The 20,074-nt window shown below is 40.8% G+C and overlaps 1 protein-coding gene across 3 annotated transcripts in view; it reads left to right on the top strand.

Moving 5' to 3' along the window:
• LRP6 (LDL receptor related protein 6) overlaps positions 1–19,201 on the top strand; it is a 127,072-nt gene extending 107,871 nt beyond the window's left edge. For 2 of the 3 annotated variants that reach the window (XM_054822607.1, XM_054822595.1), the window contains 8 exons: positions 663–872; positions 2,213–2,338; positions 3,699–3,935; positions 5,645–5,755; positions 8,373–8,603; positions 9,854–9,990; positions 11,166–11,263; positions 13,061–19,201. In XM_054822607.1, the coding sequence (XP_054678582.1) occupies positions 663–872; positions 2,213–2,338; positions 3,699–3,935; positions 5,645–5,755; positions 8,373–8,603; positions 9,854–9,990; positions 11,166–11,263; positions 13,061–13,352 (1,442 nt within the window). In that variant the 3' untranslated portion in view covers positions 13,353–19,201. The remainder of the gene's footprint in view (positions 1–662; positions 873–2,212; positions 2,339–3,698; positions 3,936–5,644; positions 5,756–8,372; positions 8,604–9,853; positions 9,991–11,165; positions 11,264–13,060) is intronic. The other variant, XM_054822603.1, reaches the window with a different exon arrangement.
• Positions 19,202–20,074: the final 873 nt, after the last annotated feature.

The raw sequence follows: 20,074 nt of genomic DNA, 5'->3' as shown, positions 1-20,074 counted from the left end.
CTATATTTAATGCCAGGTAATCTAGCATAAAAGTCAACAAATACTCTTCAGAGCTGTAAGGCTAAAGCCTCTTGGCTGCTACCAATGATTGCTAAAGGAACCGAGGAGAGTAAGTCTTCACAATTTAGCATGAAAACCTTAGTGAAGAGAATGTAGTTGAAACAAAAGAATATGAGGAAGTCAGAAGTCAAGTGTTTACCTTAATCTCATAACTCATGTGAAAAGTACTAACTACCTGGTCTTCACTTGGATTTTATCTTGTATTAGGTAACTCAAGCTAATAATCCATCATCTTATTCCCTGTTGTATGCCAAGACAAAGTAGTTAATCTCTCCAAAAAAGGATAGAAGAATGAAAAGAATTACCAATTCCCATCATATCAATAAAAGACTGGATAGGCTTATGAGAGCTGAACCCCAAACTCCAGGTGCTTCCTAAATACAGTAAATGTATTTGAAGCACAAAAACTATCATCTTGATGAAAGTAGAAAAAAAATTTGATCGTTTGTCTGCAAAATGCATCAGTCTTGCATGAGAGAGCCTGGGATTGCTTGTGTTTTTACCTGGTAGTGTAAAAGAAGTGGAAAACAGTAGTGTGAGTAGTATAGAAAATGTTTGTGATAGCTCAACTTGAATACTAAACCACTCTTTCCCTTCTCCAGGTGCTAACCGGATCGTTTTGGAAGACTCTAATATCTTGCAGCCCGTGGGACTAACTGTATTTGAAAACTGGCTGTATTGGATTGACAGGCAACAGCAGATGATTGAAAAGATTGATATGACTGGTCGAGAAGGACGTACAAAGGTCCAAGCCCGTATTGCACAACTCAGTGACATCCATGCTGTGAAAGAGCTCAACATTCAGGAATACAGTAAGTGCAATCCCTGTTTGCAATTGCAAATAGTGCCTGTGGGGCTCGAGGCAAGGAGTAGCCGCAGAGAGATGAGCCTGTTTCGCCTTGTCACTGGTCGACATCAGTGCAGATTGAAGGGGCCAGAAGTTGGTATTGTTTTGTGTCTGTACATCGCCAGGGTGCAATTCAGTTTGTTTCCTTTGGGTGGTTGGCAATGGACTGGAAATCTATCACAAACCCAGCATCATGTTTTGTTGCTGATGACATCTTTATTGGTAGTCCCATACCTGGCATTTGAGTGTCTGTAGGCACAGTGGAAATGTCCTGTTATCCCCAGCAGATTTTCTGGCTTACAGCTGCGACACACTAGTGAATCGCTATTAGGTGTTTACTCCGTTTAGACAAGTACAGCTCTCAGGGCCTTTTGTTAGCAGTAAATGTTTCCATGGACTGCCTGACTTGAAGGCAAAGCGAACAATTTTTATTGGTGGCAATTTGTATAGAAAGTAAATGACAGAAGAGCAGCATTGCATTGCACGAAGGAAGTGTGTATTAAATAACAATTTGTGTTGAACGTGGCTGCACTTTTAGAAGTTTTCTGTTTACCAGGATATAGCCTTCCCCCACACACAGTCGCTTGAAACGAATGGAGCTGGATGGTTAAAGCAGCGGAGCTGACATCATCTTGGAGGAAATAGGCCTGGTTAATAGGCTGTGGTGCATGCCTTGGAGAAATATGTAGAAAAATGTCTGGGGATGTTTAATTAAAGCATCAGTGCAGACTACTACTAGTTTTGTTTGCTATTAATCTCAGTACATCTGTCAGGAGTTCCAAGAGAAGTATGTTGTCCTTATTAAACATTAAAATGAAGAGACATATTTATCTAGAGCATGTTAATTTGAGTTTCAGAGACAGTGTGGAAGCTTCAGAATTCATAAATTAGAAAAGTTTACTTTTTTAATGGTCTTTGATAGAGAAAATGAAGTGTGGAATCCAAGGCATCTTTTTGTATTACTAATGCTACTCTTTTTGCTGCAGAGCTAATTCTACCTCACACAAGAAGCAAAATGCTTTGAGTACTGTTTACTGTTTTAGTAGACCCCACGGCATGATTCTCACAATGTGTCAGATCACAGACAATTATCGATGTGCGTGGTAATTATTGACACATATAAAGGGAAAAAATGCACACAACAAAATACAGCTTTTTCAGAGGTTTTTTTTTTTTTAGTAGTGCTCTCCCTGGGGCGGGGAAGAAAGTAATGAAGGGAGTCCTGTGAGCCCAAAGAAATTACTGAAAGGTCAGAAAAGAGGTGGAGATTTCTTGTCACTATCTGTTTGTCTTTTAAAATCACAGGACAACATCCTTGTTCTCAAGATAACGGTGGCTGCTCGCACATTTGCATCGTAAAGGGTGATGGCACCACGCGCTGCTCTTGCCCAGTCCACCTTGTTCTGCTGCAGGATGAGCTGTCCTGCGGAGGTAAGTCCTTCCCATGCTCTGTGTCACTGAGCTCTCAGCTTCTGGGTTGGTGGTGGGGGTCTCCATCTTTAGGGATGTCTTCTGAGCAGAAAGAATGTGACGGTGCACCAGGTGCTGCTATACGCTTTTACACGCTTACCTCTCTGCTTTCCCCCCAGCTAAATCTGCAAGTATTGAGAAGGACTAAGAGAAGAGGAAAAATTCACTAGTTGACTGTTGAATAAGGATTTCTGTTCACCCTTTCTACTTAAGACCCCTGAATTATTTCAACTTGATTTTTTTAATTGTATGATTTTTATTACTTTTTTCTATCACTCTGTCTTTTTCTTGCAAATAGTGGTAGATTCTCACATTCTAGCGTATTGCACTATGTCTGTGCCATTTTATTCTTCTCTGCTGTCCTCCTCAAACTCACCCTGCGTGTGTCTTTCTGAACTGCAGTCCCAGAAGGGCAAGTTGCCTCTTCTGTGGTGATACGGCCACTGTAGCCTACGCCCTGGTGTCTCCAAGGGTGGGATTGAAATGGGGGAGAGGAGAGGCACTTTGGTGCGTGGGTCTCTTTGTGCTGCTGTACTGAATGGATTTCTTATGCAATCTTCTCGCCATCAAGGCGACGTGTGGTCTCACAATGGAACAAGAGTTAACATAATCCAGATATTTTCTCAGAGCAAGTTTAATACCAGGCCGAGAGGGTGGGGGAGGAAAGGGGGATTAAAAAAATGGGAAAAAAATCCACACTTACTTACTGCGTGAGATTAACAGTTACTGTAGTAAATGTTAAATAACAGCTAACAGCTGTGTTGAGATAGTGGGACTTGACTAGATGGAGCAGTTTGTTGTTGTTTTAAAAGAATTTTGACTGAACAGAGCTGTTGAGGGCACATAGCTAGACATTGAGTCACAGTGCATCCATCTGCAGCGCATTACATCCTTTTTCTATGCAATGACTGTCGAACATTAAAAAGCAAGTGAGCCATCAGTTGTGCATACAGTGCTGTTGCAGGAAAAGGGATGTGGAACAGTGTGTTGACTTTCAGTGAAGACTTTTGAAGACCTTCTAAGAGAAGGGTATAAGTGGGAAGGGAAGAAAACAATTGCATTTTGAGTGTGCATGTTTCTCTGTTCCTCTTGTTCTTTCTCTAATGAGCCTCCATTGATGTGAGCCTGCATCAGTGACATGGGGCTGGAGATCCACACAAATGACTGCGGAGGCAGCGGGGGTGGAAGTTATCTTATGAAGTGGCATGTTTATCAGTCTCTTGATAAATCAAAGCAGCTGAGATCTTCTTGTCCTTACCTGTCCTGATCTACTGTTTGTTCACCTGGATTTAATTTTTGTTTGTTTGCTTGATTTTTAAAGAACCACCAACATGCTCCCCTCAGCAGTTCACCTGTTTCACAGGTGAGATTGACTGCATCCCGGTGGCCTGGCGCTGTGATGGTTTCACTGAATGCGAAGACCACAGTGACGAAAAGAACTGCCCAGTGTGCTCAGACACCCAGTTCCAGTGTGAAAGTGGACAGTGCATAGACAGTGCCCTCCGGTGCAATGGAGAAGCGAATTGCCAGGACAACTCAGATGAGAAGAACTGTGAAGGTACAGAGGATCTTTTGGAGTGTGATGAAATTAAAGCTGTCTTGGGGACACGATGCTATATACCAAAGTTATTGCTGAGTAGGATTTGGAAAGATCAGAGGTTCTGCTAGTTTTTTAAATGATCTGTTGAATGGGGAATTATTTTACATCTCATACTTCTGTTTCTCCACCTGCGAGACAGCAATAATGCTGATCTCCTGTACAGTGATTTAAGCTCTATTTGTGAAAAGTCCTATTAAAAAGGTAATATGTTTTCAAGCTCTAAAAACCTGGCAACTGGGAGTGAATTACAAAGTGGAGCAAATAACTTCTCATAGTTTTTTGTGTACCTTGTACTGAGTAAAGGTCTTGGGATTTGTAGTACCTGAACAAAATGAAGTTAAGCTTTTGTGAGTAAGTGGGAGTGAGAGAGAGATGAGATTTCCAGAGACCTCTTCTTCCTATAGAGCACAGCAAAAGAGACTATTTAAGCCATCATTACAGATAGAAGTGCTATTGCCAACGCAATGAGAATCAGGTTCTTTTAATTTTCAAAAGGACAGGTTATGCTGGTGGAGTCTGAACTACCCCACACCTACATAATGTAAACTATGAACAAACTCACCCTTTCCCCACTGTACTAGTGAAGAGGTGTAGGGACAACTCGTAAGCTTGAAAGGATGCCTCTTCTCTATATTCTTTCAGTACATTTTCCTTCTTTGAAAAGACTGTCTAAGGTTCTTTGAATCAAGGCTGAATTTCTTTCCAAAATACGTGGTCCAGCTCAAACAGAAACGTACAGACAGATGCGGAAATCCCTGTGTGATGAAGGGTGATTGTTGGCCAGATGAGATGCTGGCATCTGAGAAGACGTTGTGCAAGTTAGCTTCCTAGTTGCCATCCAGTGACTGGAGACACCAGACTAGGGGCTGTTCATCACCTTCAAAATGGCCCTGGTATTCAAGTTGATTACAGATCAGAAAAGGCTTTAGTTTAACTTCTTAATTCAACTGAAGTCAGAAAGAATTTCTGGATTTATGAGAAACAGGAGGCAAAAATATATGTAAACAACAGCAGCCAGCACCTTGCCTGCAGCACCTTTTTTCCCCAAAGTGGTAGTTTATTTTTTGAGTGTACTGGCAAAGCTCCAGTTTTATCTTCTGTCTTTCATTTCAGTTTGAAAACATAATGTTGAGTGAAATATATTGTCTTGTGATCAAGGAGTTTTCTGGTTTACAGGAAGAGCACAAGGGCATTGAGAAACCACATTTATCTTTCTTAAACAATTTTATCATCATGGTTTGACAGATTTATTTTTAACAACTAAATTCTTCTCTTATAGTAGAGTAAATGCTTAGACTTGGAGACTCTTATAGTAATTTTGCAATATCTATCTCCTGGGATAAGTGTCTGTGTTCTCAGTGGCCTTCTGCTTCTGAGATATTTTAGTCGAGATAACTTTATATTACAGTGTCCTTATTGTAAATAGGCAGTAAGGACCAGGTACCCACATTGCAATAGCCTCAACAGAATGCTGAATCACTTTTCCTGCATAGTTGGCATGAGGGACTTTGTGTGCCACTGGCTCCTTTAAGAAATGAAGCTAGCAGCAGGCTAAGCTCTCCCAAGATACTCCTGATTGTATGCTTTGGTGTCTCGTTTTCTTAATCATTTTAAAGAGTCGAAGTATTTGATACTGACTCTTGGTGTGGGGGGGGTTCTCTTTCCAGTGCTTTGTTTAACCGATCAGTTCCGCTGTGCCAGTGGGCAGTGCATCGGGAAAAGCAAGAAATGTGATCACAACCTGGACTGCAGTGACAGCTCAGATGAGCAAGGATGCTGTAAGTGTAAAACCTGAGACTAGAGGCTTGAGTGCAGCATGCAAATCTGTTTCTTGCCTTCTCTAGGCGTTAGATTTTATTCTGCCAACCAAACTGAATTAATTGTTCCCAAAATTAATGCTCCTGTTCATAACTGCTGTCATGCAATTAATGCGCAACGTGGTAGACTAGAAATAACAAAAATAAGTAGGATTCTGAACGAGTGGTCTCTGAGGCAGAGCAGGCTAGTAATTTTTCCACATACCTCTAAACTTTTCACAGAAATAAAAGGTTCGCTTTACTATAATCTGTTAGTATGCTGAGTTGGTGCAGTGTTTAAAAAAAAATAAAAATCTTTCTAGCAGCATGAGGCTTTTATATATAACTGCTCTGCTTCATGGTTTTCTCATCCAGAGATTTAATAGCAGGTGCTTTTGGAATCAGAGGAGCACTCTGTTTATACAGTAAACCTTCTAAAATTTCCTTTATATCTTGAAAAGATGTAATTCTGAGCTTGATTTATGATTTGTAACATGTGATAACCACTACCTTGAAATCTCCAGGGCTCTGCAAGAAAACCACTGCCTTTAAAATTCTAACTTGAAAGTTCATTTTCACTGTTGGTGCTTTAAAAGAAATTGTAAATAGGGACATCTCTTCTTGTGTTAGAGATCTGTGTATCACGGTTGACACACACATAACTTGAAAATGCAAAGCCAGAGTTGGACCCTTGATCTTAAGAAGGAGTAATAGGAGATGTTCTGTCATGCTACTGAGTTATAAGTGACATTATCACAGACATGTATAGTTATCTTTATTACAGTTCATATATTTTCTGGTTTTGTAACAGAGGATGGAAAATTAGCCCACCCAGAGTAAGATTGCAGTTGTCGCTGTCCCTCTTCCAGTATGATCAGAAGTCTGTTTACTTCTCTGTAGACTGTGACAAGCTGGTTAAAGTGTGGGTTTGGTGTTCAGGGAGAAGAAAATGTGTTGAGGAAAAGACTTGCAGTAATGGATAAGATGTAAAACACTGACTAGAACAGGAAAATACTTTAAAGTCTGCTTTTCTTGTCAAATTCATGAAGCACAGGCAGGGGGTTGTCAGTTATTCCCAGAAACGTCATTGCTTAGAATTGGTATTGTAGGGAAAGCCACTCATTTTGACTGTTGAATAATCATTTCAGGTACAGATTCCCCATAAGGATGGCACCTCTAAGCCTGATGCTCAGCTATGTTTGTACCCATCAGCGCGGGTCAGATGTGGAGTAGCTGAGGTTAATGAATAGCAGCAAACTCAAAATTCATGACTGGTGCATTGCCTCTACTGTTCAGCATAAGCGATGGCATGACTGGCTGGGTGGATGAGGGGAGAGCAGTGGATGTTATCTGGCTCGACTTCAGTGAGGATTTTGACGCTGTCTCCCATAACTTCCTCAAAGACAAGCTTAGGAAGTGTGGGTTGGATGAGTGGCCAGCAATGTGCTCTCGTGGCCAAGAAGGCCAATGGTATCCTGGGGTGCATTAAGAAGAATGTGGCCAGCAGGTCAAGGGAGGTTGTCCTATCCCTCTACTCTGGCCTGGCAAGGCCACATCTGGAGTATTGTGTCCAGTTCTGGGCTCCCCAGTTCAAGAAAGATAAGGACCTACTGTAGAGAGTCCAGCCAAGGGCTACAGAGATGATTAGAGGACTGGAGCATCTCTCATATGAGGAAAGACAGAGAGCTGGGTCTGTTTAGCCTGGAGAAGAGAACACTGGGAGGGGATCTTATCAATACTTACAAATACCTAAAGGGCAGCGGTCAAGAGGATGGGGCCAGACTCTTCTCAATGATGCCCAGTGACAGGACAAGGGGCAATGGGCACAAACTGGAACATGGGAAGTTCCATCTGAACATGAGGAAAACTTCTTCACTTTGAGGGTGACACAGCACTGGAACAGGCTGCCCAGAGAGGTTGTGGAGTCTCCTTCTCTGGAGATATTCAAAACCCGCCTGGATGCGATCCTAAGCAACCTGTTCTAGGTGATCCTGCTTTAGCAGGGGGGTTGGACTAGATGATCTCCAGAGGTCCCTTCCAACCCCTACCATTCTGTGGTTCTGTGGTAAGTGAATGTTACACAGCTGAGAAAAGGGAGTGCCAATCTGTTACATTGAGTAATAACCTAGGTGTTTATGTGATGAGGTGAAACATGAAAAGTAGTTGTCATCATCTTTAATGACAAGAAAAAGTATAACTGGAGTCCCCAGCACAGTGCCATCTGGAGTCACGGCTGCAGGTCTTGTTCATCAAGTTCAAAGGATAGCCCTGCCTGCCAGCATGAAGCAAGATCAGGACCTGGTTCATCAATCCCCCAGCACGTGCATGCTCATTTCCTGTCATTGGTGATTCAAAAAATCTCTCTACATGTGTGGAGGTCATCTTGTGCACAGGTAGCCCTTATGGACACTCAGAGTCTTTAAACAGACCTCTTGCGGTACCTGTTTGTTCCTCCCATAAATTAATTTGAAAGCTGTTGTCTGCCTACAGAAGAGGTGGTTTTTACTTTTCCTCTCTGGAAAGATGTCAGGAAAACTGATGTTGGTACATGAAGCTGTTGGATTAACTTACGTGGTCTGATTTTCCTTTTTCCTTTCAGACACAACGGAAGAGCCTGCACCACAGCCCAACAACACAATAGGCTCCATCATTGGTGTGATCCTTACAGTTTTTGTGGTTGGAGCAATGTATTTCATCTGCCAAAGGGTGCTGTGCCCACGCATGAAGGGAGATGGGGAAACAATGACCAATGATTACGTGGTGCACGGACCAGCCTCTGTACCTCTTGGTTATGTGCCTCACCCAAGCTCTTTGTCAGGGTCTCTTCCTGGTAAGTAAATGGTGTGATCCTTGTCCTGCTCCTTGGCGGCACATAGTTGTAGCTGAGTTGTATGCACAGGAGATGTCTGTTCTGGGTGCATAATTCTTGGAAGCTGTTGGAAGCCAGGACTGTCAGAGCTTGTTGCCATCCTTCTTTATAATAATGAATGACTATTTTACCTGTGCTATTCACAAGTATTTAGATAGTTAGCAGGACTGTAAGCTCAAATAGATACACATACCGTGGGAGTTCTCTTCTTTGGCTACTAAAGAAGCCTCTTTTTGGACTGTTATAGTATCAGCAAGGTGTCATGACAGTACAGGGTAAAGTCACACAGAGTTCTGTGCATGGGAATTCAAACTTTATGTAATTATTCTTGTTAGATTTGTAGACAGGGTTTGTATGCTTGAAGCTTCTTGTAAAGTCTGTATTGACCAGCAATAACTGGTCTCTGCTTATTTCATTTGATGGTGAAGTTTCCAGCACCAATCCAAGCACATGATGCTACTGCTATTTGAAAACTAAGACTTAACCACAATGTTGCACTTCATTTATTTGCATCACTTCTGTATATATAGATTAAATATGTACTGTAACTTGTGGCTTTGGATGCAGCAGGTTCCAGTCAGAACATAGAGGTTCTGTGAGGCTGTTACAGGGTTAAAATAATGCACCAAATTTCTTTGCTTTCTGTAATAACCTGCTTTCATAAAGAAAGTCTTTGAGCAGAATTTTCACCATTATTCCGAGCACAGTGGCATACCTCTCCGTTTCCTGCTTGGACTCTCTGCCAGCGTGCTTCAGTCCAGTAGCAAAAGCTCACTTAACGGTGTGGAAATGAAAGAACACAAACCCTCTCTTCTCTCGCACAAATTTCAGTTGCTCAGTTGAGGTGGTCAGAGTCAGTTTCATGTTTTATTCTGAGGCATAGAAATAGTGCCTGAATGCCTGTTCTCTCAAGTCTTTTCCAGCCGTTCAAGTGAAAGAAATCTGTTTCTCTTCACACAGCTCTAGTGTAGCCCAGTGCCAAGTCCTGCAGTTGAGTAGCTGATACACAAAACCATCATGTTTATTCCCTCACAGTCTTCGTTCCAGTTGTCTATCAAGGAGCACTGAATTTGCTCTTAATACCAAGAAGATTAATTTTGGGTTTAGGAGTTGTGCTTATACAGCTGTTATCCTCTAGATTATTTTTTTAAGCTTTCTTTTCTCTGTTTGCTTCGAAGAATTGAATATTGACATATATCTTTGTTCTGCAGGGATGTCTCGAGGTAAATCTGTGATCAGCTCCCTCAGCATTATGGGAGGGAGCAGTGGGCCACCCTATGACAGGGCCCATGTCACTGGAGCCTCTTCTAGTAGTTCTTCAAGTACCAAAGGCACTTACTTTCCTCCAGTAAGTCATTCTATTATTCATAGACCTTTTATAACTTTCAGGGAAGTGCCAGTGTCTTTCTGAGCATAATTGATTGACAGATTAATGTTTTGTTTAAAATTTCTAGCCTAATAAACTTGTTTGAATATGGAGTAAGTGATTTTGAAAGGGGAGAGGAGATTGTCTTCTTCCAAAACAGTACAGGCATTTCCTGTTAATTTTAAAAAGTTGTGAGACAGCTCAGTGCCAGAAAAAGATGTTAGATTGAATGTCAGGGGAGATGAAAAAAATCCCTATAAATGTTGAGCAGCTCTGGCAGAGCAATCTCCTTTCATTATACTCTGCCATTTGCCTCTGGAGGTAAAACTATGGTTGATTCTGTATAGACCTTTCAAGGAATTAAAATGATGTTTTGTGTGATGCGTCTTGCAAGTGACAGATAAATAAACAAGTGTCTTGCAACTCCATAGCATTCCTCTAGTCACAAATGGGTAGAGTGCTGTGCTAGATGCTGTATAAAAGTTGGTACCAGCCCTAGAGGGCTCCCTGTCTCTTTACTTCTAGCGTCAGTGGTGGTTGTTTCAGCTATTTTTATATGAAGTCCACCGAGCTGCTATCAAGTGTTAGAGTTACCTGCTTGGTCAGTGTAGTCTGAAATCTTCAACTGTCTGTTTTCAGTTCCGAGAATCAACCTATCATGTCATATCTTTAATCAAAATATTGTTTGTGCAGTAAGAGCATGCCTGTATAGGGAAGAAATGCTTGCCTTGGACAGCACGCTGCAGGTATTATAAACAGCATAATACTTGGGGACTACAGCTAGCAGGAGCAGACATCTGCCAGTTTGCCTAGGGCAGTGGTATCCCTAGTGACAATCTAGTATTGAACAGCTAGCTTCAACTTTACTTTTCAGCACTGGGTATGTCAAAATAGCAACAATAGTTAGTGTTTCTTGAGAAGAGCTTAGTAATAGCTTCTATGGGAATGATAAAAAGTGGCATTTCCAGTGTGTGTTAAAGAACTGGGGAATAAACAAGAAAAAATCCTTTTTGTTGGGAGAGGTTATGCATGCAGTTCTTAAAATTTAAGGTTCCTATTAAACAGTACTAAAGAGAAAATATATGAACTGATGTTTTCCTTCATCTGTTGGTAGTGGGGTTTTTTAACTGTGGCTTTTTTCTTTTTTTTTCTTTTAGATTTTGAACCCACCACCATCACCGGCTACTGAACGTTCACATTATACCATGGAATTTGGTTATTCTTCAAACAGCCCATCTACTCATAGATCCTACAGGTAATTATTATTACAATAGCTTGCATCAGGATCAAAGCAGTTAGTGTAGAAAACGCAGAATAAAGACAGCCTCTGCTCCATAAGAATTGCAATCAAAGGCCCTAATTCTGCAAGTACTAAAATAGGTGCTTAAATGGGTTCGCATGTATCGTGTCACTGAAGGGTGTGTGTAAGTGCAGCACTGTTTGAGGTAAATCGTATGGTAAGTGGGTTAGTGGTACACCTCTCAGGTATATTGCTTTAGGGGGAATGACAATACTCATCACAAAATTAGCTAAATGCCAAAAGAAATGTGGTACCATGAAGACTTTGAGCCAAAAATACTTACCCTGGAGTGAACCCTGCCTTTTTTTTCCAGGCTTCTGTCATAAATAATTTGTTATGTAATTATCAGAAGTGATAGGCAAACACCATGCAGAGGAAAGTTGGCAATATAGAGGCAAGTAGGTCAGAAGTAACATTAATATTACAGACTAGATAAAGCACAGAAATTCTAATTTGACATATTAAGGGTTAATATCTGAAAAAGGTTGCTAAGCTTTTGCTTATTTTCTCTGACTAATATTTATGGGCATGCAATCTTTATCTCTGTTTACTTGAATATATCTTTCTCACCTTCCCTGTAAGATGCTATATAGAGATCATTATTATTTTATAACTACTTACCAGAAATAAAGAACGAGGGACCTCCTACCCAAGGGTGTAAAGGTTCCCCTCCCAAATCACTAGTAGATCTGGTCAATGAGAAGAGCATGCTGTATTTGTCTATTGAAAGAAATGCCTCCCTAACACAGAGTCTTTGGGAGCCTTTGGATAATGAGGTCTCTGGGGCTGAAAAAACATCTCTTCTCCATTAGCAGAAAATATGGCCTCTGTTGTGCAGAAGGTCAGACCAGATGTTTATAATGGTCCCTTGCAGCCATATAAAAAATCCTTTAAAATGAGTAATTTTCTAATGAAAGAAACCCAAATTTTGGCACTGGTATGAATCATGCTGATCGCTGGTTAGCTGATGTGACTTTTGGTATTATAAATGGCATTAGGGATGTAGCGTGGGGTTGAATGTTTTCCTAATGCTCCCCCACTCAAAAATAAACCCTGGCCTTCCTGTTTCTGATCTTCCCATCTTTCCTAACATTCTGACTTGAATATAGAGGAGCTGCATCCGCACCCACCCCCAAGAATTGACTGTGGTGCTGGTAGTTGTAGCTACCAGGCACCTCCCTTTCTAATTTGTTTTCTTTAAACTATCTTGGGCTCATTTTAAATGATGTTTTGTGGTAGCAGCCTTTGGGAATTCCATCCCAGTTACTGTTCGGGCAATTGATTCTCCTGACTGCTATTAATGTGCCAGGCAATTTTCAGTCTCCCCGTCTGGGCTTGGAAGTTAGTGTCTGGATAATAGAAACAGAGTATCTTCTCCATATAATTGGAACACAGCTATCTTTTTCCTCCTGTGCCCTTCCTGCCCCACTGTCTTAGGAGGAACTTTTTCTACCTCAAATAAGTCCTTAGGGAGCCTGCTGTCCATAGATAATTAACAATTAGCATCCCTTTCACTAGTTGCTGTCATTTGACTGATGCTGTAGTGCAAAGGTGGGCCTTCTGCAGGGGAGTTAGCGAGCTCACAGTGTGAGAGAGAGAAGAGCGCGATGCTGTGTACCTGCTGCAGAGAGGTTGACCCACTCTCCGTTTCCACCTTGGCTTATCCGCCGCTCATCTGTTCGCGGGCGCATCGCCCAAATTGCACGGTCTTTCTACCTGCCAACAGTTTTCCCATAAATCTCCCCACTGCAGCTACAGGCCTTACAGCTACCGGCATTTTGCACCTCCTACAACGCCCTGCAGCACGGATGTCTGTGACAGTGACTATGCCCCCAGCCGAAGGGTCACAGCAGCGACAGCCAAGGGCTATACCAGTGACTTGAACTATGATTCAGAGCCCGTCCCCCCGCCACCCACTCCACGCAGCCAGTACCTGTCGGCGGAGGAGAACTACGAAAGCTGCCCGCCTTCACCGTACACGGAGCGGAGTTACTCTCATCATCTCTACCCGCCACCGCCGTCCCCCTGCACGGACTCCTCATGAGGGGTAGCCCCCCCGCCCCGTTATCTGCCTCCGCCGTGAAAGTGTAAATACAAAATGTTCTACTGGGGAGGGGGGAGGGAGCTCTCGGCGAAGGATGAGGTAAGACAGTGTACAGTTAAATGTTATTAAATGGGGTGGAGGAATACTGAAGATATTTGTACAGAAGAAAAAAAAGGATATTTATATATTTTCTTACACAGCAACTGCTGCTTGTGCCATAAGAAGAAAAATTTTTGTATAAAAGAACCCAGACATTTGTACAAAAAGTTTTTATTTTTGCAAATGTAACACAAAAACATGCCTTAATCCAGTGAAGTGACTGAGCACATAAGGAAATGGAAGGACTGGGATGTGTTACTTGTCCAGCAAGGAGAGATATGGGGTTTGTCAATACCAAAAATGTTTAAAGTCATTAATAATAAAGAATTCCGTCTCAGAGCAGCATACCATAGATACTTGGAAGTAGCCAAATAACCTCTATGTTAACTACAGAGGGCCAGCAACTAAAGTTAAACTTGAAAATGCCGTCAGGACAGATATTAACCTTACACAAAGGGCTTTGTTTTCTACAGGAATACAGCAATCGTAGCAGTGAATCCAGAAAAAGAATCACACACCTTTTAAAATGAATACACCTCTGTTTTTCCTTAATGCATTTACCAAACTAGAGCATTTATAGCTCTCTCCTCGCTTCTGGAATTTCAATGATTTTTGTTTGGTACATTTTAAAGTTTGCTCTTTTTTTTCTCCTGTTTAGCTTTTCCCATCTCTTCTGCATCCTTGCTTCCTGCCCATGTCACTTTAAATCATGATATCTTTATCTGAAGTACTGCTAGAACTGGGCTGCTGTAAATTCTTTTTTTTCTCCTAATTAGCCTTGTCATGCAGTGAATATCATGCTCTACATTACCTTCTTCAGTTTGCCAACACGGTAGGATTCTGTTTTGTACCAGGTCAGTATGATTTTTCACATAGTTGACAAGGGTAATATGCATATACCTGAATGATTTTTAGTCCCTTAAAAAAAGAAAACCTTATTTTGACCTAGTGCCCACAAAATGTCAAATATTTTTATACCACATATAATATAGACAGCATATTTATAAACTATAAATTTAACCGTGGATTGTTAGTTTTACTGTAAATGAATAATATATCCTTGCAGTACTTTCAGTGTATATTGATACCACAGTATACAAATCATATATATAAAAAAATATATATATTATTTTTTCCTAGTAAGGAAGCATTTAACTTTCAGTGGAGCAACTCTCCATAAGAAATAGATGTTTTGATCATTGGAAGGGGTTCCCATGCTGTATTAACTGCTCATGATTTCTTTGTGTTAGGTGAAGCCAGTTTTTCTCAGTATGATTTTGACATACCTCCTCTTTTGCGTGGTGTGAGTTTAATACTTTAGTATTAACCACTGTGAATGTCAAATTTTAAGATATTCTTAACCAAACCATTTAATATTCACATCTCTATTTTTGTATATTACCATATTTAGCCCCTGCTCCTGTCAGCCTCACAATGGTGATTTTGACAAGGAGAGTATATAATCAAGTGAAAACATTATTTGTGTAGGTTGAGGGGCAACCTAGGATATTAGTAACTCCTCTTTGAACTCCAGTGCAGTGTTTTGAATTTGCTTTGACTGTAGTGGAGCTCACAGTATACCTGATCTTAGACAGCATTACGCATTTGCACCTTCTGTTGACTTCAAATCCAAGTTGAAGCTGCTTTAATGCCTTCAAAGACTGGCCCTCTGAATCTTCTCTCTCAAAATAAAGGTACTGAGGAACTTCTGCCTCACAGCCTTTCGACATAATGACTCTTCAGAGGTGCCGTTTGGGTTTTATTGTTCTCTGTTGCTTGTTTCCCAGCCAGTTTCAACTAAAAGAGAAATAATCTGATAAATGTTGACAGAATTGGTGACAAGTAATTCTTGCTAGTGCTGCCACTCACCTGGAGTACTGGAGCTTCACTTGGTTTCAGCTCCAAGGAAAACCATGGCATTTGGGATTCCAGCTGTAATAAAGGGTCTTTCTAGTAGTCCAAGATACCTGAGGAAACTTTACAAAGCCTGGGCAGTCTCCAGGCTATTGCAGTTCATCTCTGGATCTGGCATACTAAGTGGTTTTTTGCCCAGCTTCGTTCTAGGTATCTAGGAATCATGGTAGCTGTTCTTCTGGCTCTTCCTTGCTGAAGAAGCTTGTTTGTGTTCTCCAGCAGGATGGATGTTGAGGAGGGTATTGTGAACTATAAGGGAACTCGAAACCATTTATATGAAGGGGGGAGGGCGGGTGTGTCAGGGCAGGGGTGTTGAGGCTGGCACACCGATGAGAATTAGAAATTTCTCTGTTTACATTTTTTCATGTGCAGCATTCCGTGTGGGGTTCACATGTGGAAACTTGCACTAATGAACTCAGAAGAATATTGCATTGTTGTCTTTCAGTCCACGTGCTTGTACTGCGATGGCAATGGTCTCTTCTTGCAAAATACTTTTTTCAGTGTGCCAATTTCTGTTTGAAAAACTCTAAGGTGGTTGAGCTTAAGGAGTGGTATCCTCTTCCTGGTGCAGTTGGACTGCCTCACCAAGGCTTCCTCTTTGAGGGAACTTCCTGCAGGTAAATTTGTAAGCGTGTTAATTACAGCGAGGGTTCTCAGGAAGAAAAATGTGCTCTGCATATGGACCGTGCTGCCTGCCTTCTGTGCTAGTTTATGTCCACACATAGCTCAGTTGAAGTCAATGGGGTGGACATATAATTCACTGTAGGATTTCATCAAGTCTTTTTGATCCGTACGTTTCAGTTTGTGCATCAGGTATTTTGTGTGATCTGCTTCTGGGAGGTTCGTGTGAATTGGGGGGAAGAGGACAGACTGTTTTTCCACTGAAGATGACCAGCATAGGGAGAAGGCTGTTTCTTGTCTGGACTAACCAAAGAATTATTTAGTGGGAAGCTGTGGTCTGCCTCTGCAAGTACACGTATTTTACCAGTAAATCTAGAGTAAAATTTTGAAAGAGTTGATGATCTGTGAAGTTCCTCTTGGGCAGATTTCCAAATTACAAAAGCATTCATGCAACTAGTATGCACACCTGACACTTTTCCAGTGGATAAACCATAGACTGATTGAACATTGAGACTGTCTTTTCCTCTCTGCCACTGTGCCAGTCGTGATTCATATTCTCTCCTTCCCCCAGTGAGGATCATGCTTTCTCCTGCTTCTCAAATTGACTATGATGTTGGTAACACCCACCTGCCAATTCAGGAGATTGCTGAAGTGGGTTTGTATCGTTAGCATGGAAGTGGTCTCATTGATGTCAATGAAACTGTGCTCATAGTCTTTATGCTAAGGACAAACGTCCTTATCTTAACAGCATTAGGCATATAAGTAGTGGGGCATTTAACACAAGTACTCATTGTGCACTTTTTCCTCTATGCAGACACCTGGGGGATGTTCATAGCTCAGTGTCTGATGATGGAAATAGCTGGCATGCTCAATCAGGAAAGGGACAGTCCTTTGTAGTTTAAAAAAATACTAAAAAATTAAAGACGACAGCATAATTTGTTGAAAACTAACCTTTGCATGTTCAGCAGGAGCTTAGCATGTTTAAATGGCACTGTTAATGAGACCTAATGTCAATATTAATGAGACCTAATCTTGCCTTTTAAAATGATACCTGCCTTGTCGTACATCATGCATTTTATACCTTCCTAAGGAGCACTCCTCGTTTCTCCATTGGTTTTGGATACCAAGATATTTATTTGAAAAGAACTTAGGATAAATACAGCATGCACGTAACACTTGCGTTTGAAATAAAGAATGGTTTCCATGAATATAAATTCATGCAACCTGTGCATATACGTTAAATGAAATATTTACTGTAATGCAAAATATGCAAATGAGCCAGTTGATATCCAAGAATTCATTTTGCTGTGAGTTGTAACTTTCAGTACTGTAAATTCTAGATTACTGCCATAACATTTTCTTTTCCCTCCCATGTATAAGTATATGTATGCAGGTACACATGTCTGATAATGTTAATTTACCCAAAGCTAATGATTTTCTCTGTTGTATGTACCTGTTCACACACCCCCATTGGCAGATTCAGCCTCCCTGCCTTTCAGAGCACTAATGCTGGATCTGCTGTCTCATGTAAGCTGGGCTTTTTTTGGCCAAGTTGTAGGACAGCCAACAGAATACTTGCTACTTTAAATCTCAGTAGTTAATGCACTGTCATGCCAGACAGGAGAGGAAACACATTTTTTATAGTGTTCCCTTTCGGAGTCCATTTTGCATGAGTAAAATTCCTCTGATTTCCGTAGTTACAAAAAAATCAATCTGTTGTAGTCCTAGCATAATTATGAAGAAAAATGCACCCAAACCGCTTGACATGGCAGCTGCTACAATCCACTGCAACTGAAGGTGCATGCAGAAAATCCTAATTTATTGCACTAATGGGCTTTGGTGTTCTGGTCTCCAGTTGGTGCGTTGCTTCTCTATTTATTATAGCTCATTCTGTAGAAATGGCTTGATTATTGAGTCTTAAACAGACTCATTCGTTTCACTTTAAACTAGTTAAGCCTGTCCTAAGATGAAGAAAAGGGCACTGCCTTGAATATTGAGTATTTCCATTCCTTATTGCTTGGCAAATCGCCTTGAATTAATTGATTACCACCATTCTGGGGGGAACTGCTTGAACTACAGAACTCCCTGGTCACGCATGTGGTTGAACCAAAAGACTGCTTCAAAATATCTGTTAAGAAGTAACCAATCACTTTTTTTCACTGACATTTTTGTCTTGAGCGTGTTTGTCACACAGTATTGTTACGGACAGAATCCGTTTTTGAACTTGTGCTGTGCATGTCACAGGTTACTTGTTATTTCTATAATATTGGGTGCAAAAATAATTTTAACATCGTTATTCAGAAATTGCTTTCTTAGCCATGAGATTTTTTTTTAAATTTCATTTTGGTGGTGTTATTGCTTGAAAATTAACCTTTAACTTAATTGGCAAGTGACACATGCACCTTGAAAGTAAGTTAGGAATGACCTAATAGCTTGAAAATGGCTCCAAACTTTCCCTTTCTTTCTAAAAGAAGTCAAATAAAAGCCCATAGTGATCCAAAATGGGCAATTTCCTTTCCTTCCCATCTTATAAAAAGGCAGCTCAGTGGATGATGCCAGCGTAGCATTTATAGGGACTGGGTGATCCACTCCAAAACTGGGCAGGGCAAGGTAAACAAACTGGCCATGTTCAGGTCATGCCAGGGATTGTCTTAGTAGCCCACAGTGTGGTTGTTATGATGAAACTATGGGAGAGCAGTCTTGTTCCCCTCTTTTAAATGAACAAGGAGCAGCTTTGAAGTCCTGATTAAAATGGCCATAGCCTTAAGCCAGGCAGTTAAGAAGTCAGGAGAGGGAAAATGAAAGTGTCTTTTTTGTAAAGAGGATACCACCAGCCTTAAGCTGAACTAACCTTGTTTGCAAGTGAAGGATCTGGTGCTGCTTTCAGATTTCTACTCTTGTTTTTGCTTTTTGTTTTGTTTGTTCTTTTTTGTAAGCTTTAATCACTGTTTGTCATTGTCTTAAAGCCAGCTGGTGTCTCTTGTTCATCAACTTTGGTACGATGGATTTGCAAGGATGTATTTATATTATAATGACCAACATTTGGTCAGCCCTATTCACTCATTCACTAACTTTTTTTTTTTTTTTGTAAAATAAAGTGCTTTACTTGTAAGGTGTATATAAACCTTGTACAAAAATCCTTTCCAATTATTACTATAAACTTGAGTTGTAACAAATGAAATGTTGATTTTTATAATAAAACTAAAAGTGAAAAAGGAGGAGTACTCTTCATTTTATTTCAGCATCTGGAGGAAATGTAATTAAAGGTAAAAGTGTGTGTGTGTGTCTTCTCCATAAAAGCCAGAATGTGCTCAATTTTCTGATGCTGTAGGCAGACTTTGCAAACCCAGATGCGTTTGCCTGAAACACATAGTTGACTTCAAGCAGTTCTGTTGATTTCCATGATTCTGCAATGCAACTGGATACATTTTAAAGCTAAAAGTCTCTGTTATTGATCACTTAGATTGGTTTACCAGATAATACAAACCAGACAATTTTACCAAATAAATACTTATTAGACTAGAGATGCCTAGTGATTATTTTGGAGACTGCTGATCTTTAAATCTGCATTGAAATGTTCGCGGAGAGGTGTTTAACTTTAAAATGTAAAAGAAATTCCCCTCCTCATCTCCCCTCCCCATCCTATTGCTGTAACAAGTAATTGGGGAGGAAGCAGTTCTGAATTTATAAGCTCAGCACAGCAATTCCTGCTCTGCTTGTATCCACTGCTTGTAGGGAAAAAATATGGCTTTGTATTAGTGTGGATCTGGCTATGCTAACATTCTTTTATACCTCCGGGTTTTCTAAATGGAAGCATGGACAAGGCACATATCACTGCCTGTATCAGTAAAGCAGGGCCTACGCTTACCGGTCTCACAAAATGTAAAAATAAATGGTACTTGTTCTCCACTAGTATGCCATGCTTATTTTATTTCAAGGTCCTAGATTTATTCTGCCTTGGAAAATGAGCCATTAATCTGGAGCTGCTGGGTGCTACGTTTCTCTCTAAAAATGGCAGTTGTGAATTGGTGCTGGGCTGCAGAAGGCTCACCAGCTCTTTTTTTCCTCAGATGATGGTGGCTACCTTT

Source organism: Grus americana, chromosome 1, assembly GCF_028858705.1.
Source record: "Grus americana isolate bGruAme1 chromosome 1, bGruAme1.mat, whole genome shotgun sequence".
Lineage (NCBI taxonomy): Eukaryota > Metazoa > Chordata > Aves > Gruiformes > Gruidae > Grus > Grus americana.
Note: the sequence above shows the minus strand (reverse complement) of the source record. Positions and strands in the feature narration are given on the sequence as shown.